Raw genomic sequence first — 25601 nt, forward strand, 5'->3', positions numbered from 1 at the left:
CTGTTCTTGTTAGGATTTTTAATTCACTTTGTTTGTCCTTTTTAACTTTTCTGTGTTTTGCACAAATAAAGATATATACTTTTAGATGACTTGGTGTGTTGTGGTGCCTATAAAGTCCATTTTGAGTCCACTGGTCTAAATTTGTCTGTAATCTAGGATTATTATATTAGCATCCACAGTACCACCCTATGGAGATGCCTTCTTTATCTATCAATGACATCATGAGGTGATAAGGAGGATGTCGGTTGCCTAAATATCATCCTTGTGTGACCCTCCCCCGCCTCTCTCCATAAGCTTTGGGGGTCTCATTAGCTGAGTGATGGAGAAAAACTGAGGTAGAAGAGAAACATTGGAATACTAGTCAGGACCAGTTTGCAAAAGTGTATTTGCTTTGGAAGAATAAATCACTTATAACGTTGAGTGTCCTACGTGTGTGGATGTTGTTGCATTATGTAGAACTATTAGAATAGTTTTTACATATTAGTTCGGGGCACCTCCAGACTGTCCATAATTTTGGAGGGTGCCTCAAGACTGTCCATAATTTTGGAGGGCGCCTTGACTGAAAAAAGGTTGAGAAACACTGACATAGAGGACAAAAAGTCCCCTATGTGATGATTTTTTTGGTGACAGGTTCTCTTTAATGAGACATCCAGGGTCTAAAAGACCCCCCAATGTCTCCCCTGTGCTCCACTGAATGTAATGTAATACAGATCACACTGCATTATATCCTTTCCCGGCCTTGATTGCCGAGGAAACTGTCACCGGGGACCCGGAAGTGATGTCATACATGTCACTTCCGGGTCAGGAACAAGATATGGAGGAGAACGGATGTGTGTCCTCTCTCTCTCTCCTCCCTCCCCTCTACCCAGTGGCGTAGCTACTTTTTTTTTTTTTGCACCCCCACCCCCCAAGAAAAATGGTATGTGGCGACAAAAAGTCCCCTATGTGATGATTTTTTTGGTGACAGGTTCTCTTTAATGAGACATCCAGGGTCTAAAAGACCCCCCAATATCTCCCCTGTGCTCCACTGAATGTAATGTAATACAGATCACACTGCATTATATTCTTTCCCGGCCTTGATTGCCGAGGAAACTGTCACCGGGGACCCGGAAGTGATGTCATACATGTCACTTCCGGGTCAGGAACAAGATATGGAGGAGAGCGGATGTGTGTCCTCTCTCTCTCCTCCATCCCCTCTACCCAGTGGCGTAGCTACTTTTTTTTTTTTGCACCCCCACCCCCCCAAGAAAAATGGTATGTGGCAATATAGCGGCGCTGCACCAAAACTGTGGGTGTGGTCAGATTGCACCAACAGGGGGAGGGGCTTAAAGGGCCATATGCAAACAGTACAAACCTCAGTATACTCATTTTTAATAAAATAAAACTATTCTATTGCATATCCTTTACTACATACAGCTAACCTTAAAGTGATATTACAGTCTTGTTTTTTTAAATAACAAACATGTCATACTTACCTGCTCTGTGTAATGGTTTTACACAGAGCAGCCTGGATTCTCCTATTCTTAGGTCCCTCAGCCCCTGGCCCCTCCCTCCTGCTGGGTGCCCCCACAGTAAGCAGTTTGCTATGGGGGCACCCAAGCAGGTGTGCTCCCGAGCCATGGCTCTGTGTGTTCATTCACACACGGAGCCATGGCTCAGCCCCGCCAACTTCATCTCCTGATTGGCTCACTGGCTGTGATTGACAGCAGCGGGAGCCAATCAGGAGTGTGACCACTGTGTGTTTGGATACACGCATCCTTTCCTGTATGCATGTCATATTTTGACATTCGACTATATCCATGCAGCTGCTGCGTCCCAATTGATTTTGACTGGACTGCCTGCACAGAGATGAACAGAACACCATGTATCCCCACATGGTACATGCCCATCACACTGGGAATGGATAGATATGCTTCATGTGAATAAGCCTAATTGTCATGTGGGCCAGATAGCAGGAAAGAGGAGATGTTGAATAATTAAAAGAGAAGTATTTGAATTTTATTTTTGAATCATACTTACCTGGATGGATTCTGCATCTGTCCCCCACCGGCTCTAAGGCTGAGAACCGAGTAATCAAACACCGCCGATCGCTCCGTTCTCACAGCTTCCTGAGCTGAAAGTTGGGGGTTGTCTGTCTCTTGCTCTCTGCTCTGCCCCCCGCTCACTGAAACACTGGGCTGTGAAGGGAACGGGACCTCTCTCTGAGAGGCTGAGCCGGGTGCCAGTTCAAGCATATGCGTGGATCCAGACTATATGGTTACAATCTTTCCTCAGCCTGGACCGGCTCTGTGATGTCAGCCGACAGCGGGCTTCAGTCTGCACTCAGCTGGAAATGGTTCATAGGAGTGCAACACAATCCTCCAGGACCGAGGCAGGCTCTTCCTCAGCCCAGGCTTTAGATCCAGGCTTTCTCCCTGAAGCTGGCAGGTCCTTCAGGCACCCTCTTTCCTAGTTCAGAGGGTCTCCACGATCCCCTCTCATAGTCCAAGGCCTTCAGACACCTGCTGCCCTAGTCCAGGACCTACAGACACCCCCTCTCCTAATCTGAGACCTCCTAATCTGGATAGGGGGTGGAAGGGAGATATTCTGGATACTCTCCCAGTATCTCCCTTGTACCCCCTGTAGAGATGTGACCCCATGTCTAGGGATGAGCTTTCTGTTCCAGTTGAACATGAGTTCGACTCGAACATTGGCTGTTTGCCCGTTCGTTGAAAACTGAACATTATGGGCCGTTCGTGCCAAATTCGAGCTGCGTGTAACGGCTCATAATGCACTGCGGGAGCGCAGTGCATTGCTGTATGATGATTGGCCAAAGCATGCATCATGACCTGCATGCCCTGGCCAATTACAGCACCCTCAGCTAATAGAGCCATAATTGGCCAATATGGTTCAGGGGGACTAAGTCCACCCCCACACTATATAAGGCCGCCTGCACGTCGGCCTCATGTAGTGTGTTGTTGGCGTGGACGGAGAGAGAGTCTCATTAAATTGAGCAGGCAGGCAGGTTATTCAGTTAGCTGCAGTGTATTTAATATCTATATATACAGATAGTCTCATATATACAGTGGAACCTCGGATTGCGAGTAATGGGGTTAACAAGCGTTTCGCAATACAAGGACTGTATTTTTGTGTTGTCTCGCAAAACTAGCACGATTCAGGGCAAAGCGTGTGTCCAGTACCGCGTTTGGCCTGAGGTGGGGGTGCCGGAGCTGTTCGGAAATGCATGGAAAGGCCAGAGGACAGCTCAGCTGACCTCGGCAAACCTCAGGAACGGAGTCTTTCAGAGGTTTGACGAGGTCAGCAGAGGTGTCCTCGGGCCTTTCCGGCCGTTTCCGAGGCTCTCCGGTGCCCCCCCACCTCTGGCCGCATGCGGTATTGCATGCCATTGAAGTCAATGCGGAATGAATTATTTTTGTTTCCATTGACTTCATTGGGGAAACTCCCTTTGATATGCGAGTACTTTGGATTACGAGCATTCTCCTGGAATGGATTATGCTCGTAATCCGAAGTTCCACTGTATATATATATATATATATATATATATATATATATCCACTGTATCCAGTTTAGCTAGATCTCACTGCAGGCTGTTCCTGGTGTACTGTTTCTAATATACTATGATTCAGTTAGCTGCAGTGTATTTAATATACAGTGGGGATGGAACGTATTCAGACCCCCTTAAATTTTTCACTTTTGTTATATTGCAGCCATTTGCTAAAATCATTTAAGTTAATTTTTTTCCTCATTAATGCACTCCATATTGACAGAAAAACACAGAATTGATGACATTTTTGCAGATTTATTAAAAAAGAAAAACTGAAATATCACATGGTCCTAAGTATTCAGACCCTTTGCTGTGACACTCATATATTTAACTCAGGTGCTGTCCATTTCTTCTGATCAATCTTGAGATGGTTCTACACCTTCATTTGAGTCCAGCTGTGTTTGATTATACTGATTGGACTTGATTAGGAAAGCCACACACCTGTCTATATAAGACCTTACAGTGCACAGTGGCCTCCATAATCCTTAAATGGAAGACGTTTTGGATGACCAGAACCCTTCCTAGAGCTGGCCGTCCGGCAAACTGAGCTATCGGGGGAGAAGAGCCTTGGTGAGACAGGTAAAGAAGAACCCAAAGATCACTGTGGCTGAGCTCCAGAGATGCAGTCGGGAGATGGAAGAAAGTTGTAGAAAGTCAACCATCACTGCAGCCCTCCACCAGTCGGGGCTTTATGGCAGAGTGGCCTGACGGAAGCCTCTCCTCAGTGCAAGACACATGAAAGCCCGCATGGAGTTTGCTAAAAAAAACACCTGAAGGACTCCAAGATTGTGAGAAATAAGATTCTCTGGTCTGATGAGACCAAGATAGAACTTATTGGCCCTAATTCTAAGCTGTATGTGTGGAGAAAACCAGGCACTGCTCATCACCTGTCCAATACAGTCCCAACAGTGAAGCATGGTGGTGGCAGCATCATGCTGTGGGGGTGTTTTTAAGCTGCAGTGACAGGACGACTGGTTGCAATCGAGGGAAAGATGAATGCGGCCAAGTACAGGGATATCCTGGACGAAAACTTTCTCCAGAGTGCTCAGGACCTCAGACTGGGCCGAAGGTTTACATCCAACAAGACAATGACCCTAAGCACACAGCTAAAATAACGAAGGAGTGGCTTCACAACAACTCCGTGACTGTTCTTGAATGGCCCAGCCAGTGCCCTGACTTAAACCCAATTGAGACCTAAAAATGGCTGTCCACCAACGTTTACCATACAACCTGACAGAACTGGAGAGGATCTGCAAGGAGGAATGGCAGAGGATCCCCAAAACCAGGTGTGAAAAACTTGTTGCATATTTTCAAAAAAGACTCATGGCTGTATTAGATCAAAAGGGGCTTCTACTAAATACTGAGCAAAGGGTCTGAATACTTAGGACCATGTGATATTTCAGTTTTTCTTTTTTAATAAATCTGCAAAAATGTCAACAATTCTGTGTTTTTCTGTCAATATGGGGTGCTGTGTGTACATTAATGAGGAAAAAAATGAACTTAAATGATTTTAGCAAATGGCTGCAATATAACAAAGAGTGAAAAATTTAAGGGGGTCTGAATGCTTTCTGTCCCCACTGTATATATACACAGATAGTCTTGTATATATATCAACTGCATACAGTTTAGCTATATCTCACTGCAGGCCGTTCCTGGTGTACTGTTTCTAATATACTTATTGTAGGCAGGTTATTCAGTTAGCTGCAGTGTATTTAATATATATACACACAACTCTCGTATATATATATCCACTGTATCCAGTTTAGCTATATCTGACTGCAGGCCGTTCCTGGTGTACTGTTTCTAATATACTTCGGGTGGTGTACACAGTATACAGTGCTGTGCACCCATAGTACAGTTGCTCATACTTTTCTGGTGGTCAATACAGTGCACCCATAGTTGTTATTAAACTTCTGTTGGTGTACACAGTACTGTGCACCCCTAGTGCAGTTGCTACTACTTTCCTGGTGGTGTACACAATACATACAATGCACCTATAGTTATTATTATACTTCTGTTGGTGTACACAGTACCGTGCACCCATACTGCAGTTGCTACTACTTTTCTGGTGGTGTACACAATACATACAGTGTACCCATATGTGGCATTGGGACCCTATGCTACGTGGAAGTGAAGTAGGAATGGGGATTAGGTTATATGGTCATGGTTATGTGTGTAGTAAGACTGATTTAGAATTTCAGCTAAGGAGCCATTCCTATACACTATGCTAAGAACATATTATGAGATCTGTAAAATTCGTTACAGGCTGTGGGTAAGACACTGAATTCACCATTTCACCCCCCTTAACACAGACACCTGTGTTTAACACACTGATGCACACTTTCCTATAGCTAAGAGAATGTCAAGCTGATTTGCAAAAATGATAAGGAAACCGCAAAAGCAAGAACCTGCAAACTTTGCAAGAGTACAAAAGGAATTTGCTTTGCTAAACTGCTTTGCACCCATAAGAGTAGGTTGACTGCTTAAAAGGGTTAAAAGGTTAGAATGTCTTATAACGGAAATGTATTGTCTGTTCGCTTGTGACGTAATGTGATGGAAGATATATGTACACTGAATTGTCTGTATCGGGCACTTCTTGGCGTGTAGACATTAGTCGGGCCAGGAGTGTCCATTCTTGCTGGCTAGAAGAATGGAATAAATCTCGCATACCAGAAGTTCATTGTCCAGCAGTCATTACCAATATCCTACCTAATATTCTGCTACTTCAGAAGATTGCTGGTTTATGCCAGATTTTGGAGAGAAAGGCACGCTGATTGCACAGCTGTGTGCTGGGCTATTTAGTTGTGACCTGGCTATGGCTCAAGGCCCCACCCCACAGGCAGGAAGTTTGTTCATGGGAGTCAGGTGGACTCCCATTCCTCTGCAGACTGCATGGTTGCAGTCAGAGCATGCATGTGTGCAGGAGGCAGATGTACTTTGTGACAGAGCAGCAAGGCGCTGATCAGGAGTAAGCTAGGAGAGAGCTTAACTCTAGGAAACTCGTTTTGTTCTCAGGAGCAGACCTAAGGCCTAGGCTACAGGCCTGAAGCAGCCATGCGGCAATAACGTAAGCCAGGAGGCTGAAGCATTTGGAGTCTGTAAGATACAGTAATGGTGGAACCCCCTGCATGGGATACTGATGTCTTTGTGAACCTTTTGTTTTCATTTGCTTAAATAAAAGTGGGCTACCATGCCCTTAAAATACAGTTTTGGACTGGCGTACTCACTGGAAACGCACCTACCGCTTGAGTCTGATCACCCCAATCTTACACATAGTTGTTATTAAACTTCTGTTGGTGTACACAGTACCGTGCACCCCTAGTGCAGTTGCTACTAGTTTCCTGGTGGTATACACAGTACACAATGCAGTGTAGTTTTTTTTTTGCTAAACAAAATTTACAGCATGTCCGGAAGGCCACCAAGGAGAGGCAGACGCTCACAGGCCACTAAAAGAGGGCAATTAGGCTCTGTGTCTACAGTCAACAGTGCTGGTCGTGAACATGGTGCATCCTCAGCACGTGGCCGTGGGGCACGCTTGTCCTTTTTTCCTGCAGCTGGCCATGTTATTGAGCCACAACATGCAGAAGAGTTGGTGGAATGGATAACAAAGCGCCGTCCTCATCCTCTGTCACCCAGGCTCAGAGTAGTTTGCCTGCCAATGCAGCTGCCAAAGTGGCATATTCCATCGGCTCCATGTCAACAGTCACTCCTTCCCTAGCCCCACCATCATGCATGGAGGAGTCTCCTGAACTATTCGACCACAGTGTCAGGTACATGCTGCAGGAGGATGTGCAGCGATTTGATGGCTCTGATGATGGTACCCAGGTTGATGATGAAGGCAGTAATGTGAGCCTAGAGAGAGGGGGTGCTCAAGAAGGTAAAAAAACTGGCAGTCATGTTCCCCCAGCTGCAGCACACTGCCAAGTTTGCTCCAGTGACTAGGAGGGAGGGGATGATGAGGTCCCTGACTCAACCTGGGTGCCTGATAGAAGGGAGGAGGAGGCACATCTCCAACGAGGTAGGATGCTCTCCAGGGGCAGCCACCCTACTGCATCACACCGCAGAGCTAAGCAGGTGCAGGGCGCTGCTGACTCTCCACATATTTTGAAAAGTTCTTTGGTGTGTGCCTTTTTTGACAAGTGTGCAGCAGATCACACCGTTGCTGTTTGCAACATATGTCTGAAGCGTATCAAGCGTGGCCAAAACAGCAGGTGCTTGGGCACATATGACGACCTCCCATACAGTCCGTTGGCAACAGCACTTAAAAGACCCACATCAAAGAACAAGGCGGACCTCTCCTTGCTCCTCATCAGCTGGGTTCTCCAACCCCACTATACCTCCAGTCATCTCAGAAACCGGAGAGGAATGAAGGTATAGCAATAGGTGTCCCAAGTACTTGCAGCCAATCAGCTATCAGTACACCTCCATCTGATTTTAGCAGGCAAATTTCCCTACCCCAGTTGCTAAACCGTAAAAAGAAATTCGGTCCCAGCCATCCACATGCTCAGCGTCTGAATACTAGCTTTGCCAAATTGCTAGCACTGCAACTGCTGCCTTTTCATCTGGTAGACTCTGCCCCCTTTTGTGAATTTGTGGAATGTGGGGTACCTCAGTGGCAGGTTCCCAAACGCCATTTCTTTTCACGGAAGGCCATTCCGGTTCTCTACCAGCATGTGGAAGGCAATGTCTTAGCCTCGTTGGACAGGGCGGTCAGCAGTAAGGTGCATATTACTACTGACTTATGGTCCAGCAGGCATGGACAGGGCCATTACCTTTCCTTCACGGTGCACTGGGTAACTCTGCTGGCAGCTGGGAAGGATGCAGGATAGGGTTCAGTATTGTTGGAGCTTGTTCCGCCACCACGCTTCCAAAATGCTAGTGATGATTCTGCCACAGCTCTCTCCTCCACCTCCTCCTCTTCTTCTTCCTCTATGGCCTCTTCCTCTGCAGATTTCTCCTCTGAACCAGTGGTGCTCCATAGGTGTTCAAGGGGCTACGCAAGCACTCAGGCAAAAAGATGCCATGCGGTGCTTGAGTTGGCCTGCTTAGGGGTCAGGAGCCACACTGGGGCAGAGATTCGGTCAGCTCTGCAAGGGCAGGCTCAGAGGTGGTTGACACCACGCCAACTTCAGCCAGGAATGGTTGTATGCGACAATGGCACCAACCTCCTCTCCGCCAGGGACACTTGACCCATGTTCCCTGTTTGGCTCACGTCCTGAATTTGGTGGTGCAACTGTTCTTAAACAGGTACCCAGGCTTACAGGATCTCCTGAGGCAGGCCAGGAAAGTCTGTGGTCATTTCTGACGGTCATATAATGCCAGTGCTCGGCTGTCTGACATTCAAAGAGAATGCAACTTGCCTAAGAACCGCCTCATTTGTGACAGCGGTTGCACACACAGCAGAGGGCCATCAATGAGTACCTGTGTGAGTATGGCACCAGAACAGGGTCAGAGGAGCTTGGTTTTTTATCGCCTTGCCTGTGGCTACTGATCAAGGATGCATGCACTGTCCTGTCACCATTTGAGGAGGCCATGAGGATGGTGAGCAGTGACAGTGCATGCATCAGTGATACTGTCCCTCTTGTTTTCCTGTTGGAGCACACGCTGCGTGGAATAATGGACAGGGCAATTGAGGCAGAACAGCTGGAGGAAGAAGAGGACTTCCTTACCTCTCAAGGCCCCCTTTATCCAGATACTAGAATATTCCTATTCATGATGATAGCTTCTAATAATATTTTCAGTTCGGGGCACCACCACCACTCCTAAGGCCCAATTTTTCTGCCCCTGTTTAACAGGGGCATGTAATTACAATATTTCATCAAATATTTAACAGCAGGGCTCGTTCCTGCGCTCAACAAGAGTATCTGTGAGGGGTTGCAGTGTTGTGGCACCACCACCACTGCCTAAGGCCCAATTTTTTTGCCCCTGTTTCACAGTGGCACGTAATTACAATTTTTGATCTAATATTTCACAGCAGGACCTGTTTCTGCGCTCAACAAAAGCATCTGTGAGGCTTTACAGTGTTGTGTCACCGCCTAAGGCCCAATTTTTCTGTCCCTAATTAACAGGGGCATGTAATTACAATTCTTGATATAATATTTGACAACAGGGCCTGTTCCAGCACCCACCAAGAGTAACTGTGAGGGCTTACAGTGTTCTGGTACCAACAACACCTAAGGCCCAATTTTCCACAGAGTGTATAGGACAGGCCGTATTGTATATACAGGCAGTTCCCTATTTTCAAACATCGGACTTACAAATGACTTCTACTTACAAACGGAGGTAGACAACAGGAAGTGAGATGAAATCTACCCCTAGGAAGGGAAATTCTCTCCTGTAAGAGTTAATATGGGAAAAGGTGTCTCCACTGATGCTTTATCACCAATCCTTGTTTCCCTAATAACTAGGGTTGTCCCGATACCACTTTTTTAGGACCGAGTACAAGTACCGATACTTTGTTTCAAGTACTCGCCGATACCGATTACCGATACTTTTTTTTTTAATGTCACGTGACAGTGTTTTTTTTTTCATTTTTTTTTTTTTTTTTTAAACAGTGCTTGCTTTTTTTTGGGGGGGGGAGGGGGTGAACGTTGTATGTGTGTGTTATTTTTTTTTTTTTACAATTTTTATTTTTTACAATAATATTTCTTTTATTCTTTATTGTTTTTTTTTTTTTTTTTAATCAGCCCTTTTGGGGGGCTTTGGTGAGATATCAGGGGTCTTAACAGACCTCTGATATCTCCCCCTTGAGACAGAGAAAGAGACAGAGGATAGAGAATCCCCAGTCCCTTTCTCTGCAGCGTCAGCTGCACTGACAATGAATGGAGAGAAGACCGCAGCTTCTCTCCATTCATAAACTGACACATCGTAATCACAGAAGATTACAATGTTTCAGTTATGTGAATGGACAGAGTCAGCTGACTCTATCCATACACAAAGGAAGGAGGGGGAGGACGGAGGAACTGAAGGGGAGAACGGAGGGGACAGATAAGAGCAGAACGAGGGGACAGCGGAGAGGGACAGATAAGGACAGATAAGAGCAGAACGGAGGGGACAGCTGAGAAGGACAGAGGAAAGGAGGGGGCACGGAGGAGGATGCAGTGACAGTCAGCTGTGAGCGATCACCGCTGTCTGTCACTAAAGCTGGTGAAAGCCGCTGGGGGAGAATCTTGTAACTCCCCCACGCGCCGATCACAGCTGACAGTCTAGGTATCGGGGGAGGCATCGGGAGCATTTGCCCGAGTACAAGTACTTGGGCAAATGCTCGGTATCGGTGCCGATACCGATACTAGTATCGGTATCGGGACAACCCTACTAATAACCCAAAAATTTTCAAAATCCAATTGTTATTGGGACAGAAAGTAAGGGGAAATCTTCTGAACAGGGGCACAGACAGCAAAAAAAAGTTACAGGGGTGATGATAACCCTTCCCTGTGTTTTCCAAAAAGCTTAAAAATAGATTTTTGGGCTGGAACTACACTTACAAAATGTACCTGTTCCAAATTACAAACAGATTCAACTTAACAACAAACCTACAGTCCCTATCTTGTTTGTAACCCGGGGACCGCCTGTATACTGCTGTTCAGCATATATAGGGCCTGGGGGCCCCACGCCTTTTTTTTTATTTGGGTGCGGGGTTCCCCTTAATATCCAAACCAGACCTAAAGGGCCTGGTAATGGGCTGAGGGGGGGGGGGGGGGGGGGGGACATTACATTACAGCTGCAAGCAGTTTTAAATGCCTTTTATTCCTTTAGAAATGTCATTTTGTGCAGGGACTGTTCTAAGCACGGGAAAAATGCACCACTTTACAGGCATACTATAGACACCCCCCAGGTACGATATTTAAAGGAATATTACACTTTTATTTTTTCACTTTAAGCATTATTAAAATCATTGCTCCTGAAAAAACAGGTCTCTTCCCGTTCATCTCCCTCCTTCTGAAAATGTTTCCTTAACCACTTGTTGACCGCTGAACGCCGATATACCATAAGTCGGCACAATGGCAGCGGTGGGCAAATGGGCGCACCTGTACATCCCCTTTAATTGGCGGGCTAGTGGGCCCACTCACCGCGTACAGCGTGACCGTGCCCACAGGTTCAGCTGACTCGATGTCCGACTGGTGTCCCGCGATCGTGTCATGGAGCGGCAGAATGGGGAGATGCCTATGTAAACAAGGTATTTCCCTGTTCTGCCTAGTGACATAACAGGGATCTACTGCTCCGTCATCTGGAGCAGTGATCGCTGTCATGTCAGTGGAAGCCCATCCCCCCACAGTTAGAATCACTCCCTAGGACACACTTAACCCCTTGATCGCCCCTAGTGTTTAACCCCTTCCCTGCCAGTGTCATTTACACAGTAATCAATGCATTTTTATAGCACTGATCGCTATATAAATGACAATGGTCCCAAAACAGTGTCAAAAGTGTCCGATGTGTCCGCCATAATGTCGCAGTCATGATAAAAATCGCAGATCGCCGCCATTACTAATAAAAAAAGTAATAATAAAAATGCCATAAATCTATCCCCTATTTTGTAGACGCTATAACTTTTGCACAAACCAGTCAATATACGCTTTTTGCATTTTTTTTTTTTTTTTACCAAATATATGTAGAAGAATACATATCGCACTAAACTGAGGGAAAAAAATGTTTTTTTATATATTTTTTGGAGATATGTATTATAGCAAAAAGTAAAAAAAAATGCTTTTTTTTTCAAATTTGTCGCTCCTTTTTTGTTTATAGCGCAAAAAATAAAAACCACAGAGGTGATCAAATACCACCAAAAGAAAGCTCTATTTGTGGGAAAAAAAGGACGTCAATTTTGTTTGGGTGCAATGTTGCACGGCCGCGCAATTGTCAGTTAAAGCGACGCAGTGCCGAATCGCAAAAAGTGCTCTGGTCAGGAAAGGGGTAAAATCTCCCGGGGCTGAAGCAGTTAATAAATGATTACGTATAAGTCTATTTATGTCTAAAATAGTATCAAAGACATTGAAGTGATAGGTGGGTGAAAAGGAGAGACCCCGAGACATTAAAGAGACCTCGTACTCAGATAACTGTATATCTGCCAAATTCACAACTGTGGAGATACAGGACACATCAGAGTCTATTTTCTGTTCCTCTGTGGATATCTTCTGTTCAAGGGACCTACATCTTCATCCTCCTCTTCGTTGTTTGCCTCTCCTGTGACATTTCTTTTGTTTGTTTCTTTCTTCTTCTTTGGTAATCTGTAATAAGATAGTGGAGTGGCGTTTTTTTGGCTGTGTATCATTGCTGCTTGCACGGGGAAAGACTGTTCCTGCAGTTTGTCTGAAAGAGGAGGAATTGTGAGGGGTATATATATTTCCATCCCCCTTGGTGGGAGTGGAGATGACCCCATCTATAAGGATATACAGTACATACACACACAGCACAAGGCCGTGTTCACACTACAAGATGTATCTCAGGGCTGCTGTTCCTCTGATCTCCACAAGATGGTGATCTCACCTCTACCCAGACAGGAAGTCTCTATGGAAGACAGGAAGTGATGTCAGTTACAAACAGGACGCTCCATAGGAAGTAGAGGAGACATTGCTGGATCTGGCGGCAGAGGAGGTAATACGCAGATTAACCCCTTCAGGGGGATCAGTTGATGATTAATATATCTTCCTTCCAAAGTTGGCCATACATGGTTCAGTTTTATCAGCTATTGGCTGCAGCCGCTGATGGAGTGACTTTTATCCGGCAGTGACCACACATGGATGGAAATGTGACCGATCCCTGCTGAACCAGCTGAATTTCCATGTCTCTATGGTCACCTTAAGTCAGGGCTCAACAAATCCCAGGTCACCATGGTGACTAGACATGGCGTCCTGGCGCCTGGGCTCTTGTCAGCCCATTCTCACTGTTGGTCTGAATAATTTTTCTGCCTGAAACCCGGACACATTATTCAGACAGGAATGTGGCTCGGAGCGGGGCCAGGCGGGAGGGTGAGGGGAGGAGGAGGAGATGATGACACCCGACCTGTGAAGTGAGGGGTGGACTGGACAGGACAGCGGGATGAGAGGACTCATCTCACTGAGCTCCCGCTGCCGATCTTTCTCCTTTCTGCGGCCGCATTACTGTCACCATCGGCTCCTGCTTCCACCCACAGCTGCCTGTGTCCCTGCAGAGCCCTCTGGCAGAACAGAGAGGAAGGAGCGGGACCGAATCTCCAACATGGCGCCACCTCGGCACTGCCACAAAGATCCCCACAAGGTGCTGAGAAACAGGACTACAGATTCCTTACAGGAGTAACCAGGACAAGCCTGCAAAGCAGCCAGCTAAGAAACCAGCCAGGGAGGGACATGCTGCTTTATGTACACAAGATGTCCTCTCCATCCACTCTGCTCTCACACACTGCTGGGGGAGATGTACAGGACATGCAGGAGGACACAGGGGAGGGGGGATTGGATTACTGTCCTACACTCCATGTCCTGCATTCTGCACCTTTCTCTTACAGCCCATATCCTAAGTTCTGCAACCCATGTTTTCCACCCAACACCCCATATTCTACACCTCATGTCATGCACGCTTTGTTCTGTGTTCTGTACCACATGTCCTGCATTCTGATCACTGTACCCTTCCCCTGCAGTGACCTGCACCCTTCGGTACCCTGTACCCCATGTTCTGCAGGGACCTGCACCCTTCTCTGGTTCTCCAGTACCCTGTACCCCATGTCGTGTTCTGCACCTTGCACCACATGTCCTGCATTATACACCCTGGTCCCTATGTCTTGCATTCTGCACACTGTACCCTTCCCCTGAACCCCATGTCCTGCATTCTGCACCCTTCTCCTGCATCCCATGTTCTGCAGTGACCTACACCCTTCTCTGTTACCCTGAACCCCATGTCCTGCATTATGTACCCTGCACCACATGTCCTGCACCCTTCTCCTGCACCTTGCACTCCATGTTCTACGTTCTGCACCTTACTCCTGCATCCCATGTGCTGCAGTGATCTACACCTCCCTCTGGTACCCTGTACCCCATGTCTCATGTTCTGCACCCTGTACCCCATTTCCTGCATTCTGTACCCTTCTCCAGCACCCCATGCCCTGCGGTGACCTACACCCTTCTCTGGTACCCTGCACCCAATGTCCTACATTCTGCACCCTGCACTACATGTCCTGGACCCCAAGTCCTGCATTCTGCACTTCACAAACTACTTGCCATTCCCCTGGCGCTGATAACCCACACTTCCCTTAAAAAAAACTGTCTCCTAATTTTTTTAGCTGACTCCTAGTAGGGATGAGCATGTTCGACTCGAACATTGGCTGTTCGCAAGTTCGCCGAACAGCGAACAATTTGGGGTGTTTGCGGCAAATTCGAATGTCGCGGAACACCCTTTAAAAGTCTATGGGAGAAATCAAAACTGCTAATTTTAAAGGCTTATATGCAAGCTATTGTCATAAAAAATTTTGTGGACCTGGGTCCTGCCCCATGGGACATGTATCAATGCAAAAAAAAGTTTTAAAAACGTCCGTTTTTTCAGGAGCAGTGATTTTAATAATGCTTAAAGTCAAACAATAAAAGTGTAATATCCCTTTAAATTTCATAGCTGGGGGGTGTCTATAGTATGCCTGTAAAGGGGCGCATGTTTCCCGTGTTTAGAACAGTCTGACAGCAAAATGACATTTGAAAGGAAAAAAGCCATTTAAAACTACTCCCGGCTATTGCATTGCCGGTTCGACAATACACATAGAAGTTCATTGATAAAAACAGCATGGAAATTCCCCACAGGGGAACCCCGAACCATAATTTAAAAAAAAATGACGTGGGGGTCCCCCTAAATTCCATACCAGGCCCTTCAGGTCTGGTATGGATATTAAGGGGAACCCCGGCCAAAATTTAAAAAAAAAATGACGTGGGGGTCCCCCTAAATTCCATACCAGACCCTTCAGGTCTGGTATGGATTTTAAGGGGAACCCCGCCCCCCCCCAAAAAAAAAGGCGTGGGGTCCTCCCAAAAATCCATACCAGACGCTTATCCGAGCACGCAACCTGGCAGGCCGCAGGAAAAGAGGGGGGGACGAGAGACCGCCCCCCCTCCTGAACCGTACCAGGCCACATGCCCTCAACATTGGGAGGGTGCTTTGGGGTAGCCCCCCAAAACACCTTGTCCCCATGTTGATGAGGACAAGGACCTCATCCCCACAACCCTTGCCGGTGGTTGTGGGGGTCTGCGGGCAGAGGGCTTATCGGAATCTGGAAGCCCCCTTTAACAAGGGGACCCCCAGATCCCGCCCCCCCTGTGTTAAATGGTAAGGGGGTACAAGTACCCCTACCATTTCACTAAAAAACTGTCAAAAATGATAAAAATGACAAGAGACCGTTTTTGACAATTCCTTTATTTAATGCTTCTTCTTTCTTCTTTCTCCTATCTTCCTTCATCTTCTTATTCTTCTTCTGGTTCTTCTGGTTCTTCCTCCGGCGTTCTCGTCCAGCATCTCCTCCGCGGCGTCTTCTATCTTCTTCTCCTCGGGCCGCTCCGCACCCATGGCATGGGGGGAGGCTCCCGCTCTTCTCTTCATCCTCTTCTTTTCTTCTCTTCTTCATTTTCTTCTCCGGGACGCTCCGCATCCATGCTGGCATGGAGGGAGGCTCCCACTGTGTGACGGACCCCGCCCCCGTCTGGCGCACGGGACATGACGGGACTTCCCTGTGGCATTCCCCGTGACATCACAGGGAAGTCCCGTCAAGTCACCGTGCGTCAGAGGGGGGCGGGGTCACTGGTTATTTAAGAACCATCAGACGAGGAGACGCCGTCATACAGCGGGAGCCTCCCTCCATGCCAGCATGGATGCGGAGCGGCCTGGAGAAGAAAATGAAGAAGAGAAGAAGAAAGGAAGATGAAGAAGAGAAGAAGATGAAGAGAAGAGCGGGAGCCTCCCCCCATGCCATGGGTGCGGAGCGGCCCGAGGAGAAGAAGATAGAAGACGCCGCGGAAGAGATGCTGGACGAGAACGCCGGAGGAAGAACCAGAAGAAGAAGAAGATGAAGGAAGATAGAAGAAAGAAGAAGCATTTAAATAAATGAATTGTCAAAAACTGTCTCTTGTCATTTTTAACATTTTTGACAGTTTTTTAGTGAAATGGTAGGCCCTTACCATTTCACACAGGGGGGGGCTGGGATCTGGGGGTCCCCTTGTTAAAGGGGGCTTCCAGATTCCGATAAGCCCCCCGCCCGCAGACCCCCACAACCACTGGTCAGGGTTGTGGGGATGAGGCCCTTGTCCTCATCAACATGGGGACAAGGTGTTTTGGGGGTATTATTAAAATCACTGCTCCTGAAAAATCGGTCGTTTTTAAAACTTTTTTTTGCATTGATCCATGTCCCCTGGGGCAGGACCCGGGTCCCCAAACACTTTTTATGACAATAACTTGCATATAAGCCTTTAAAATTAGCACTTTTGATTATTCATGTTTGTGTCCCATAGACTTTAACGGTGTTCGCGTGTTCGAACAAACTTTTTTTCTGTTCGCATGTTCTGGTGCGAACCGAACAGGGGGGTGTTCGGCTCATCCCTAACTCCTAGATTCAACTAAATTTGTCAAGCCCTGCCTTAAGTGACTTCCTCCCCTCCCCCTCATCTCCTTCATTATGTAAGTCATGCTGAGATAATCTCCCATTGCCTGAGCAATATTCTCATTTGTCTCTGAGCTCCTTCTTGCTATTCCTCGTCCTGCCTGTTGTTTCCTTGGATTGATTTTCTGTGTAGTGACCCCGGCTTCATCTCTTGGATGCGCTCGTCTGTTGCTTGTCCTGACCTTTATCCTGATTCCTGGATCTCCTCCTCATCTCTCTTCCATATCGTCTTACACAGCTTTTCTCCACACCTGCAGTGATCCTGGGGGGTGGAAACTTGGCACCAGCACTCAGCAAAATCCATCCCCACCATTGTCTGCTATTTACACTCCGTTCCTCCGCACATCACCTGATCACATGAGAGCTTACTTTCACAGATTCCTGACAGATTTCTGTATGGTAAAGGGCAAAGTTCACTCTTCAGTTTAGGAGAGGTAGGACACACCCAGGAACAATGATGTGGTTTGCATGGGAGCCTCATATAGAGGACCCCTCAAATCTCCCCATCCAAATGTCCCTCCATCCAGAGTCTATATGTCCTATGACATCACACTGACCTCAAAGCTTCTCCTCCCAATGTCCCTCCATCTGGGTTTTTTCCTGATGATCTTAGGATGTGGGCGGATCCTTGGCATTCTCACTAGCAAAGTGGAACTGTTGGTCCTGCATTGTATGTAATGATGTCAAAATGCCTGCTACAAGCTTTTAACCTGCATAGTGTGGGGGTCCTGTGTGGGTAAATTGTAGCTCAGTCTGAAGTGGGGCTTTAATAAAATGGAGACTTGAATGGTGAGGTGAGGAGGATTCTGGGAATATCATTTGATTTTAGTATTTGTGTTCAGATCTTGAGTTTTCCTCCTGTGAAGTCTGGAGATCATATGACCATCACATTGCCTTCACCTCCCTCCCTGATAGAATAGAGAAATAAAAAGAAGATTCTAGAAGTCACCAGAGAGATCATGGAGGAGAGGTGAGCGGTGCTGGGAATTCTGGGACATTATCCAGTAACAGACAAGGGATGTGTCTGGATGGTGACTGTATCATTGTGTGTGTCAGGTTCCTATAAGGTGTCAGGATGTCACTGTCTATTTCTCCATGGAGGAGTGGGAATATTTAGAAGGACACAAGGATCTCTACAAGGACGTCATGATGAACAATCAGCTGCCCCTCACATCACCGGGTAAGAGGAGACTTTATTGTAAAGGAGAGAGCAGTACGGAGGGTCCACCTAGATCCCCCATCATCTGATAAACACATAGAAACAATGTATTCAGTCAGTGTGTGTGTTTCCTACAGATGGATCCAGTAATGGGAACCCACCAGAGAGATGTCCCCGTCCTCTGTATTCCCGGGATTCCACACAGGAAGATCACACCATCCCTCATCATCATCAGGTAGATGAGGAACAATCACTGATAGTATCATTAGGATCTGTACATTATCTGCATTGTTACAATTTATATCATTTTTATTATATATTCAGAGTGGAAACCTGAGAGATTCTAAAGTTGAAGTTAAAGAAGAGATAAAAGAGGAGGATGATGAGGATGGGGCAATGGCGGGAACAGAGTTTCGCAAAAATCTGTACCAGGACACCATGGTGGAGTCATCCAGCTACAGAAACCCACCAGAGAGATGTCCCCGTCCTCTGTATTCCCGGGATTCCACACAGGAAGGTCACACCATCCCTCACCATCATCAGGTAGATGATTGACAATTATTGATAGTTATGATTTATATACAGCATATTTGTTACAATGAATGTTTTTTATCATATATTCAGAGTGGAAACCTCGAGGATTATAATATTGTTGTTAAAGAAGAGTATAAAGAGGAGGATGAGGAGTATGGAGTGATGGAGGAGTTTTCAGACAGACACAAGGATATGATGGAGCCACCTAATACCAGGAACCCACCAGAGAAATGTCCCTGTCCTCTGTATTCCCGGGATTCCACACAGGAAGATCACACCATCCCTCACTGTTACAAGGTTGGTGGGACAGAGCATCTAGAACATTGGATGTTTTTATGTGACTTTATAGTTTTCAGATGATATTTTCTTTCATTTTCTTGATTTAGAGTGGAGATCCAATTGATATAGAATTTGAGGTTAAAGCAGAAGAAGAAGAGACATATGTGAGGGATGATCAGCAGTCTATGGAGGAGGATGGAATAACGGGGACATTTATAGAGGAGGACACTCCTACAGAGATCAGCACAGGTGGGTCATTAACACTAAATACATTCCTCCACCCATACTGCTCACTGATTGGTCCAGAGTAGGGTGGGGACTGGGTGACATCAGCCTGTAATACCCTGGTCACTTTCCTGAGCTGTGTTCCCTATCCTGTATTTCTGTATTTCTCTCAGATAATCTTCCTTCTCTGTGCTGCAGACACAATTTATGTATCTAGACTGGATTTATGGAGATTCTGGGGTTCAGCTGGAATAAATGTTGATTTTTACCATAGTTGTTACTCAACCTAGGCACCTGGAGTATGTACTTTGAGTCCTCTGTCCCATACCTGGGTCTAGGAAGATCTCTGACAGAACAACAATTCTCCAAGGATTACTTGCTGGTTGTGCTGGGTGGACCGATATATCCAGGGCTGCTGATAAGCCAGTACAGCTGGCCCTGGTGTACTAGGCCCGGGCAATCTGGACAGAGAATGAAAGAATGCATAATAAAAAATAAAAAAAAAGTCTCTCAGCAAGCACCCCCTGGGCTCCGCACTGACTTATTTGAGATTTTTTTCTACTTTTTGGGTAACTCCGTATTGATGTTCTTGTGGGTGGAGGGAGGGACTATTTCTTCTATTTCGGGCACATGTCACTTCCATGCCCGCTCCACATGCTGGCTCAAGTCCCGGCCTGCATATTGCCTTCCCTGGCGGAGTGATTCATCCACTCGGCCTGAGCCAGTGAGACTGGAGAAGAAGCAATGAGGTGAACGGCAGAGGCAGAGGAATCAGGTGACATTTGAAATTGTGACTGACTCCAGGCAGCAGCAGGATCAGAGAGGAAGTGGCTCGTGGGGCTAACACAGGTGTGTGCTTGCTTGGGGGTGATTCAAGATCTGCTATATGATGATTGAACACTGTATCTGTCTGCAGCATCTACACATTATGGCATTGGCAGCATGGGTGGGGTGGCACTCTTGTCTGTGCAGGCAGCACATTGGCAGCATGGGTGGCACTGTCTGCAGCACATCATGTCATTGGCATGTCCCGCTGTCAAGTCGCTGATCGCCACCATTACTACTAAAAAATAAAAAATACATAAATACATTCCATATAACTTGCACTTCATTTCAAGGTGGGAACTGGGGAGGGGCTGAAGGGGGGCCCCATCAGGTAGGCTGTACGGGGGCCCCATGATTTTTATCAGTGAACCTGGATATGTCTGTATAGTGTCAGACCCAAGTCACTTAGTGCAGTCTCATGAATTGGGAGGCAGTGGTGTGGGACACTCCTCTATGTGCAACTTGTCTCATTTAAACATTTAGGCTTACTGAATACCAATATTATGAGTCCTGATCATTACACTATATAATCTGTATTGTACATTACATACTCCTGACCCCTGCACTATATACAGTGAGCAAAATTATAAACGCAACACTTTCGTGTTTGCCCCTATTTATCATGAGCTGAACTCAAAGATCTATGACTTTTTCTATGTACACAAAAGGCGTATTTCTCTCAAATATTGTTCACAGATCTGTCTAAATTTGTGTTAGTGAGAACTTCTCCTTTATTGAGATAATCCATCCACCTCACAGGTGTGGCATATCAAGATGCTGATTAGACAGCATGATTATTGCACAGGTGTGCCTTAGGCTGGCCACAATAAAAGGCCACTCTAAAATGTGCAGTTTTACTGTATTGGGGGGGGGGGGGGGGTCCAAAAACCAGTCATTATCTGGTGTGACCACCATTTGCCTTACGCAGTGCAGCACATCTCCTTGGCATAGAGTTGATCAGATTGTTGATTGTGGCCTGTGGAATGTTGGTCCATTCCTCTTCAATGACTGTGCAAAGTTGCTAGATATTGACAGGAACTGGAACACCCTGTCGTTTACGCCGATCCAGAGCATCCCAAACATGCTCAATGGGTGACATGTCTGGTGAGTATGCTGGCCATGCAAGAACTGAGATGTTTTCAGCTTCCAGGAATTGTGTACAGATCCTTGCACCATAGGGCCGTGCATTATCATGCTGCAACATGAGGAGATGGTTGTGGGTGAATGGCACAACAATGGGCCTCAGGATCTCGCCACGGTATCTCCATCAATAAAATTCACCTATATTCATTGTCCATGGCATATGCCTGCCCATACCATAACCTCACCGCCACCATGGGCCACTCCATCCACAACGTTGACATCAGCAAACCGCTCGCCCACATAACGCCATAAACGTTGTTTGCCATCTGCCCTGTACAGTGAAAACTGGGATTTATCCGTGAAGAGAACACCTCTCCAAAGTGCCAGATGCCATGGAATGCGAGCATTTGCCCACTCAATAAGTATGTTGTTAATAAGATTCCGGGCTTAGGATTATGTTGGGCTGCTGCCTCCTCTGAAACACTCAAAAAAAATTGAAGCGACTAAAATACAGAGATATGGGAAAGAGGAAGGTGGCGCTGCCCCTTAACAGAAGAGTGACCTTCAGAAGTGTTGTCACGTACCTGAAGGGAGCCTGAAATGACGAGGTCGGCCTCTCTTGTATCTCCAGCCCAGGTCCCGCTGAGGATGGAACAGAAGGAGCCGGGGGACAGGAGGAACACGAGTGCCTGCAGCTGAAGACCCGGAAGCTTGTAGCAGGAAGTCGCAGCTGGTCACAGGACTGTAGTCCCAGACACTCATATGGCACTGCTGAGCCAAGCAGGGAACAGGAGCAAGGTCACAAGGATAGCCAGGTTCAGTAGCAGAGGGGCAGCAAGGTACCAAGGCATCAGGCAGAAGCAAGGTCAGATGGGAAGCCGGGATCAGGAGCCAGAGATCAGGTATAGCAGAGTCAAATGGGAGCCAAGGTCAGCAACGGGTACCAGACAGGATAAACACAGGATTCGGGGTATCAGGAGCACAGCTGAAGACCAGTCAGCACTGGTCAGTGGTTAGGGCATTCTTTAAGTAGGCCATCTGACACCTATTGTCACTAGGGACGCGCTCCTGCATGTGCACGCTGTCCTCCGCGCACGAGCATGCGCATAATCGCCTATGGGCATTTGCAATCACCCGTGAGCGCGCGCCAGGCGGTTTCCACTGTTTTCCTTACAAGTGTATCACACTTCGCATCAGTGAGTGCAAGTGTGAAATTGATCCGCAATAGTGTAGTGTATTAAACCACTATAAGTGTTTATAATAGCAAATAAACTATAAAGTGCAATGTGCCAATATATCACCAAATGTGTGACATAGCTTATACCTGAATGTGCAAAAATTACACAGATATACAGTTATGTGCTGAAATGTGCAAAAATTACACAAATATACAGTTAATTCCAAATAAAACCTGTGAGTATATGAAAGAGTATATATACGCCTCTAAAAAATAATCCTCAAAAAACAAAAATATATATATATATAATTAAGCCAAACCAAAGTGTCCTCATGTGAAAAAATATGTATATGTAATAAAAAGTTTAGTCTTTAGTATAAATATATGCAATATTCCCAAGTGACTTGTGCAGATGTCCAAAGTGCTCTGTGCATACACTTATTCGTGACTCCAGTGCAGCAAAAATGATGAGGTGACAGTAGTGCTCCCGTTCGGTTCCACACTCACCAGATCTTTGTACCCCTGCAGGGGTAAAGTGCATGTAATCAAATTTGCTTTAGTAGAAATATCCAGACCGATCACCCATCCGTGGTACACTAGGCGCAGGGTATCCTCATATAAATGGACATAAAAAAATGGATACTCATAGTGTGACTCCATTTAAAAAATATTTATTAGTCACACAGTATAACAAGCGGGGCAAATCTAATGCCCGACCAACAAAATAGAGGAGGATGAAACTGGCGTGCGTTCCACAGACAGGAAAAAAACAGACCGGAAGTGACGTGGGTGCAGACTAAGCTCCGGCTTACGCGTTTCATCATAGGACGTCGTCTGAGGCGGTGCCATCTTATTACACCTCACGTCCTATATGGTGAGTGGTGGTGCTGGGCCAAGCTCCTGTGTCATATTTGTGGGGCTGTCACACATTTGGTGATATATTGGCACATTGCACTTTATAGTTTACTTGCTATTATAAGCATTTATAGTGGTTTAATACACTACACTATTGCGGATCAATTTCACACTTGCACTCACTGATGCGAAGTGTGATACACTTCTGAAGGTCACTCTTCAGTTAAGGGGCAGCACCACCTTTCTCTTTCCCATATACCTGTATTTGCCCACTCAAGTCGGTTATGACAAACTGCAGTCAGGTAGAGACCACCCCGATAAGGATGACAAGCATGCAGATGGGCTTCCCTGAGACGGTTTCTGATAGTTTATGCACAAATTCTTTGGTTATGCAAACCGATTGTTGCAGCAGCTGTCCGGGTGGCTGGTCTCAGATTATCTTGGAGGTGAAGATGCTGGATGTAGAGGTCCTTGGCTGGTGTGGTTACACGTGGTCTGCAGTTGTGAGGCCCAGTTGGATGTACTGCCTAGTTCTCTTAAACGCCTTTGGAGGCGGCTTATGCTGGAGAAATGAACATTCAATTCAAGGGCAACAGCTCTGGTGGACATTCCTGCAGTCAGCATGCCAACTGCACGCTCCCTCAAAACTTGCGACATCTGTGGCATTGTGCTGTGTGATAAAACTGCACATTTTAAAGTGGCCTTTTTATTGTGGCCAGCCTGTGGCACACCTGTGCAATAATCATGCTGTCTAATCAGCATCTTGCTATGGCACACCTGTGAGGTGGAGTGATTATCTGGGCAAAGGAGAAGTTCTTACTAACACAGATTTAGACAGATCTGTGAACAATATTTAAGAGAAATAGGCCTTTTGTGTACATAGAAAAAGTCATAGATCTTGGAGTTCAGCTCATGATAATAGGGGCAAACACAAAAGTGTTGCGTTTATAATTCTGCTCAGTGTAATTTATATTGTACATTACATACTCCTGACCCCTGCACTATATACTCTGTGTGGTACCTTACATCATTCTGATGAATATTGTCCTACCTTTTGTATTCTATATTATAAGTTATACATGAGATAATCCTGACTTCTTTTGCACCCATTTTCTACCAGCTGGAGATTTTATATCTGATGATTTGATTGGAGCACAGACTTTTACATGTTGATAATAATGTGATAACATCCTCAGACTTTGGAACCTTAAACAGAAAGTGATAATGAGGGAGGAGTCAATAACCCAATGATGGTGGTCTTCAGGATCAATCCAGTCTTCATCTTGGTTATTCTCCCCCCATCCTCACTCTCTGACCTCTGGTGGGGCTCAGCCCCGCTGTTATTCATGACTAAATCATGGACTAAATAAGCAGAAGCAGCTCTAGGCTTTGTGAGGCCTAAGGCAAAACTTGGACATGTGGCCACCCTTACACCCATAATGGGAAAACGAAATCAAGTGATAAAAATTAACTGTATAATTTGCATATATTAGGAGCCTTAAATCCTTTGAACTATGAATTCACAGCTTCTAGAATTTTCTCTAACCAATTCTTCTTTAATCAAAGACCATTAAACATAGTCTTGGAGTATGTGTATATATAAATATTACAGGCACACAAATATAGGTAAAATGTGTGCAGGTGCAACTAGCAATAAAAATCAAAAACCATATTTCTCCATTTACATGAAGGTCAGGTAATATAACCCAGCCAGCACAGAGTTCCCCCTTACATCAGAGTCTGCAGGATTCCTCCTTACAGTGCAAGGGGACCTTTGATTTAAAGGGGAATGCTGCAGACTCTCTTATAAAGGCAAACTCTGATGTAAGGGGGGCTCTGGTGATCAGAGATTACATTATATCAGAGTGCACAGCATTCCCCTTTACATTAGAGTTCCCCTTTACATCAGGGTCCGCAGAGTTCAAACGGGAACTGTGATGTGGGGAGGCTCTGGTGACCACAGACCAAATTCCACAGAGTTAAGGCACTAAGGTAGAGGGGGTGGGGTTATTAATATAAGGGGGAACGTTTATATCAGTGTTCCCTTACCTTACTGTATTCACTCCCCCCCTTACATCAATGAACCCCCCCCTCAGACTGGCCTTGCAGGGCTGTCACTGATCTCCTCTCAGGTGCACCGTGCAGGGCTCAGTCAAATGGTTCTCTCTGGGCTTCAGCTTGGTGGCTCTGGTTTCATCCTAAATTCTCCTCTCCACAATCCACACACATCTGACTCCTCCCATGATCCCTGTCCTGACAGCGCTCCCGCACTTGACTCCTCTGTAGCCCCCCCCAGAGACTACAGACATAATACAAGAAA

The 25601-nt window shown here is 46.2% G+C and overlaps 2 protein-coding genes across 2 annotated transcripts in view; one reads left to right on the plus strand and one right to left on the minus strand.

Moving 5' to 3' along the window:
* The window catches only part of LOC141121905 (uncharacterized), a 619894-nt gene that overhangs the window by 451948 nt on the left and 142345 nt on the right, over positions 1 to 25601 (minus strand). The gene's annotated exons all lie outside the window — the stretch shown is intronic.
* LOC141121909 (uncharacterized) overlaps positions 1 to 25601 on the plus strand; it is a 196083-nt gene that overhangs the window by 120830 nt on the left and 49652 nt on the right. Inside the window, exons 6-8 of the mRNA XM_073611665.1 lie at positions 18628 to 18846; positions 18928 to 19134; positions 19224 to 19365. Coding sequence (XP_073467766.1) covers positions 18628 to 18846; positions 18928 to 19134; positions 19224 to 19365 — 568 coding nt within the window. The remainder of the gene's footprint in view (positions 1 to 18627; positions 18847 to 18927; positions 19135 to 19223; positions 19366 to 25601) is intronic.

The sequence above is a fragment of the Aquarana catesbeiana genome, unplaced genomic scaffold (genome assembly GCF_042186555.1).
Source record: "Aquarana catesbeiana isolate 2022-GZ unplaced genomic scaffold, ASM4218655v1 unanchor233, whole genome shotgun sequence".
NCBI lineage: Eukaryota > Metazoa > Chordata > Amphibia > Anura > Ranidae > Aquarana > Aquarana catesbeiana.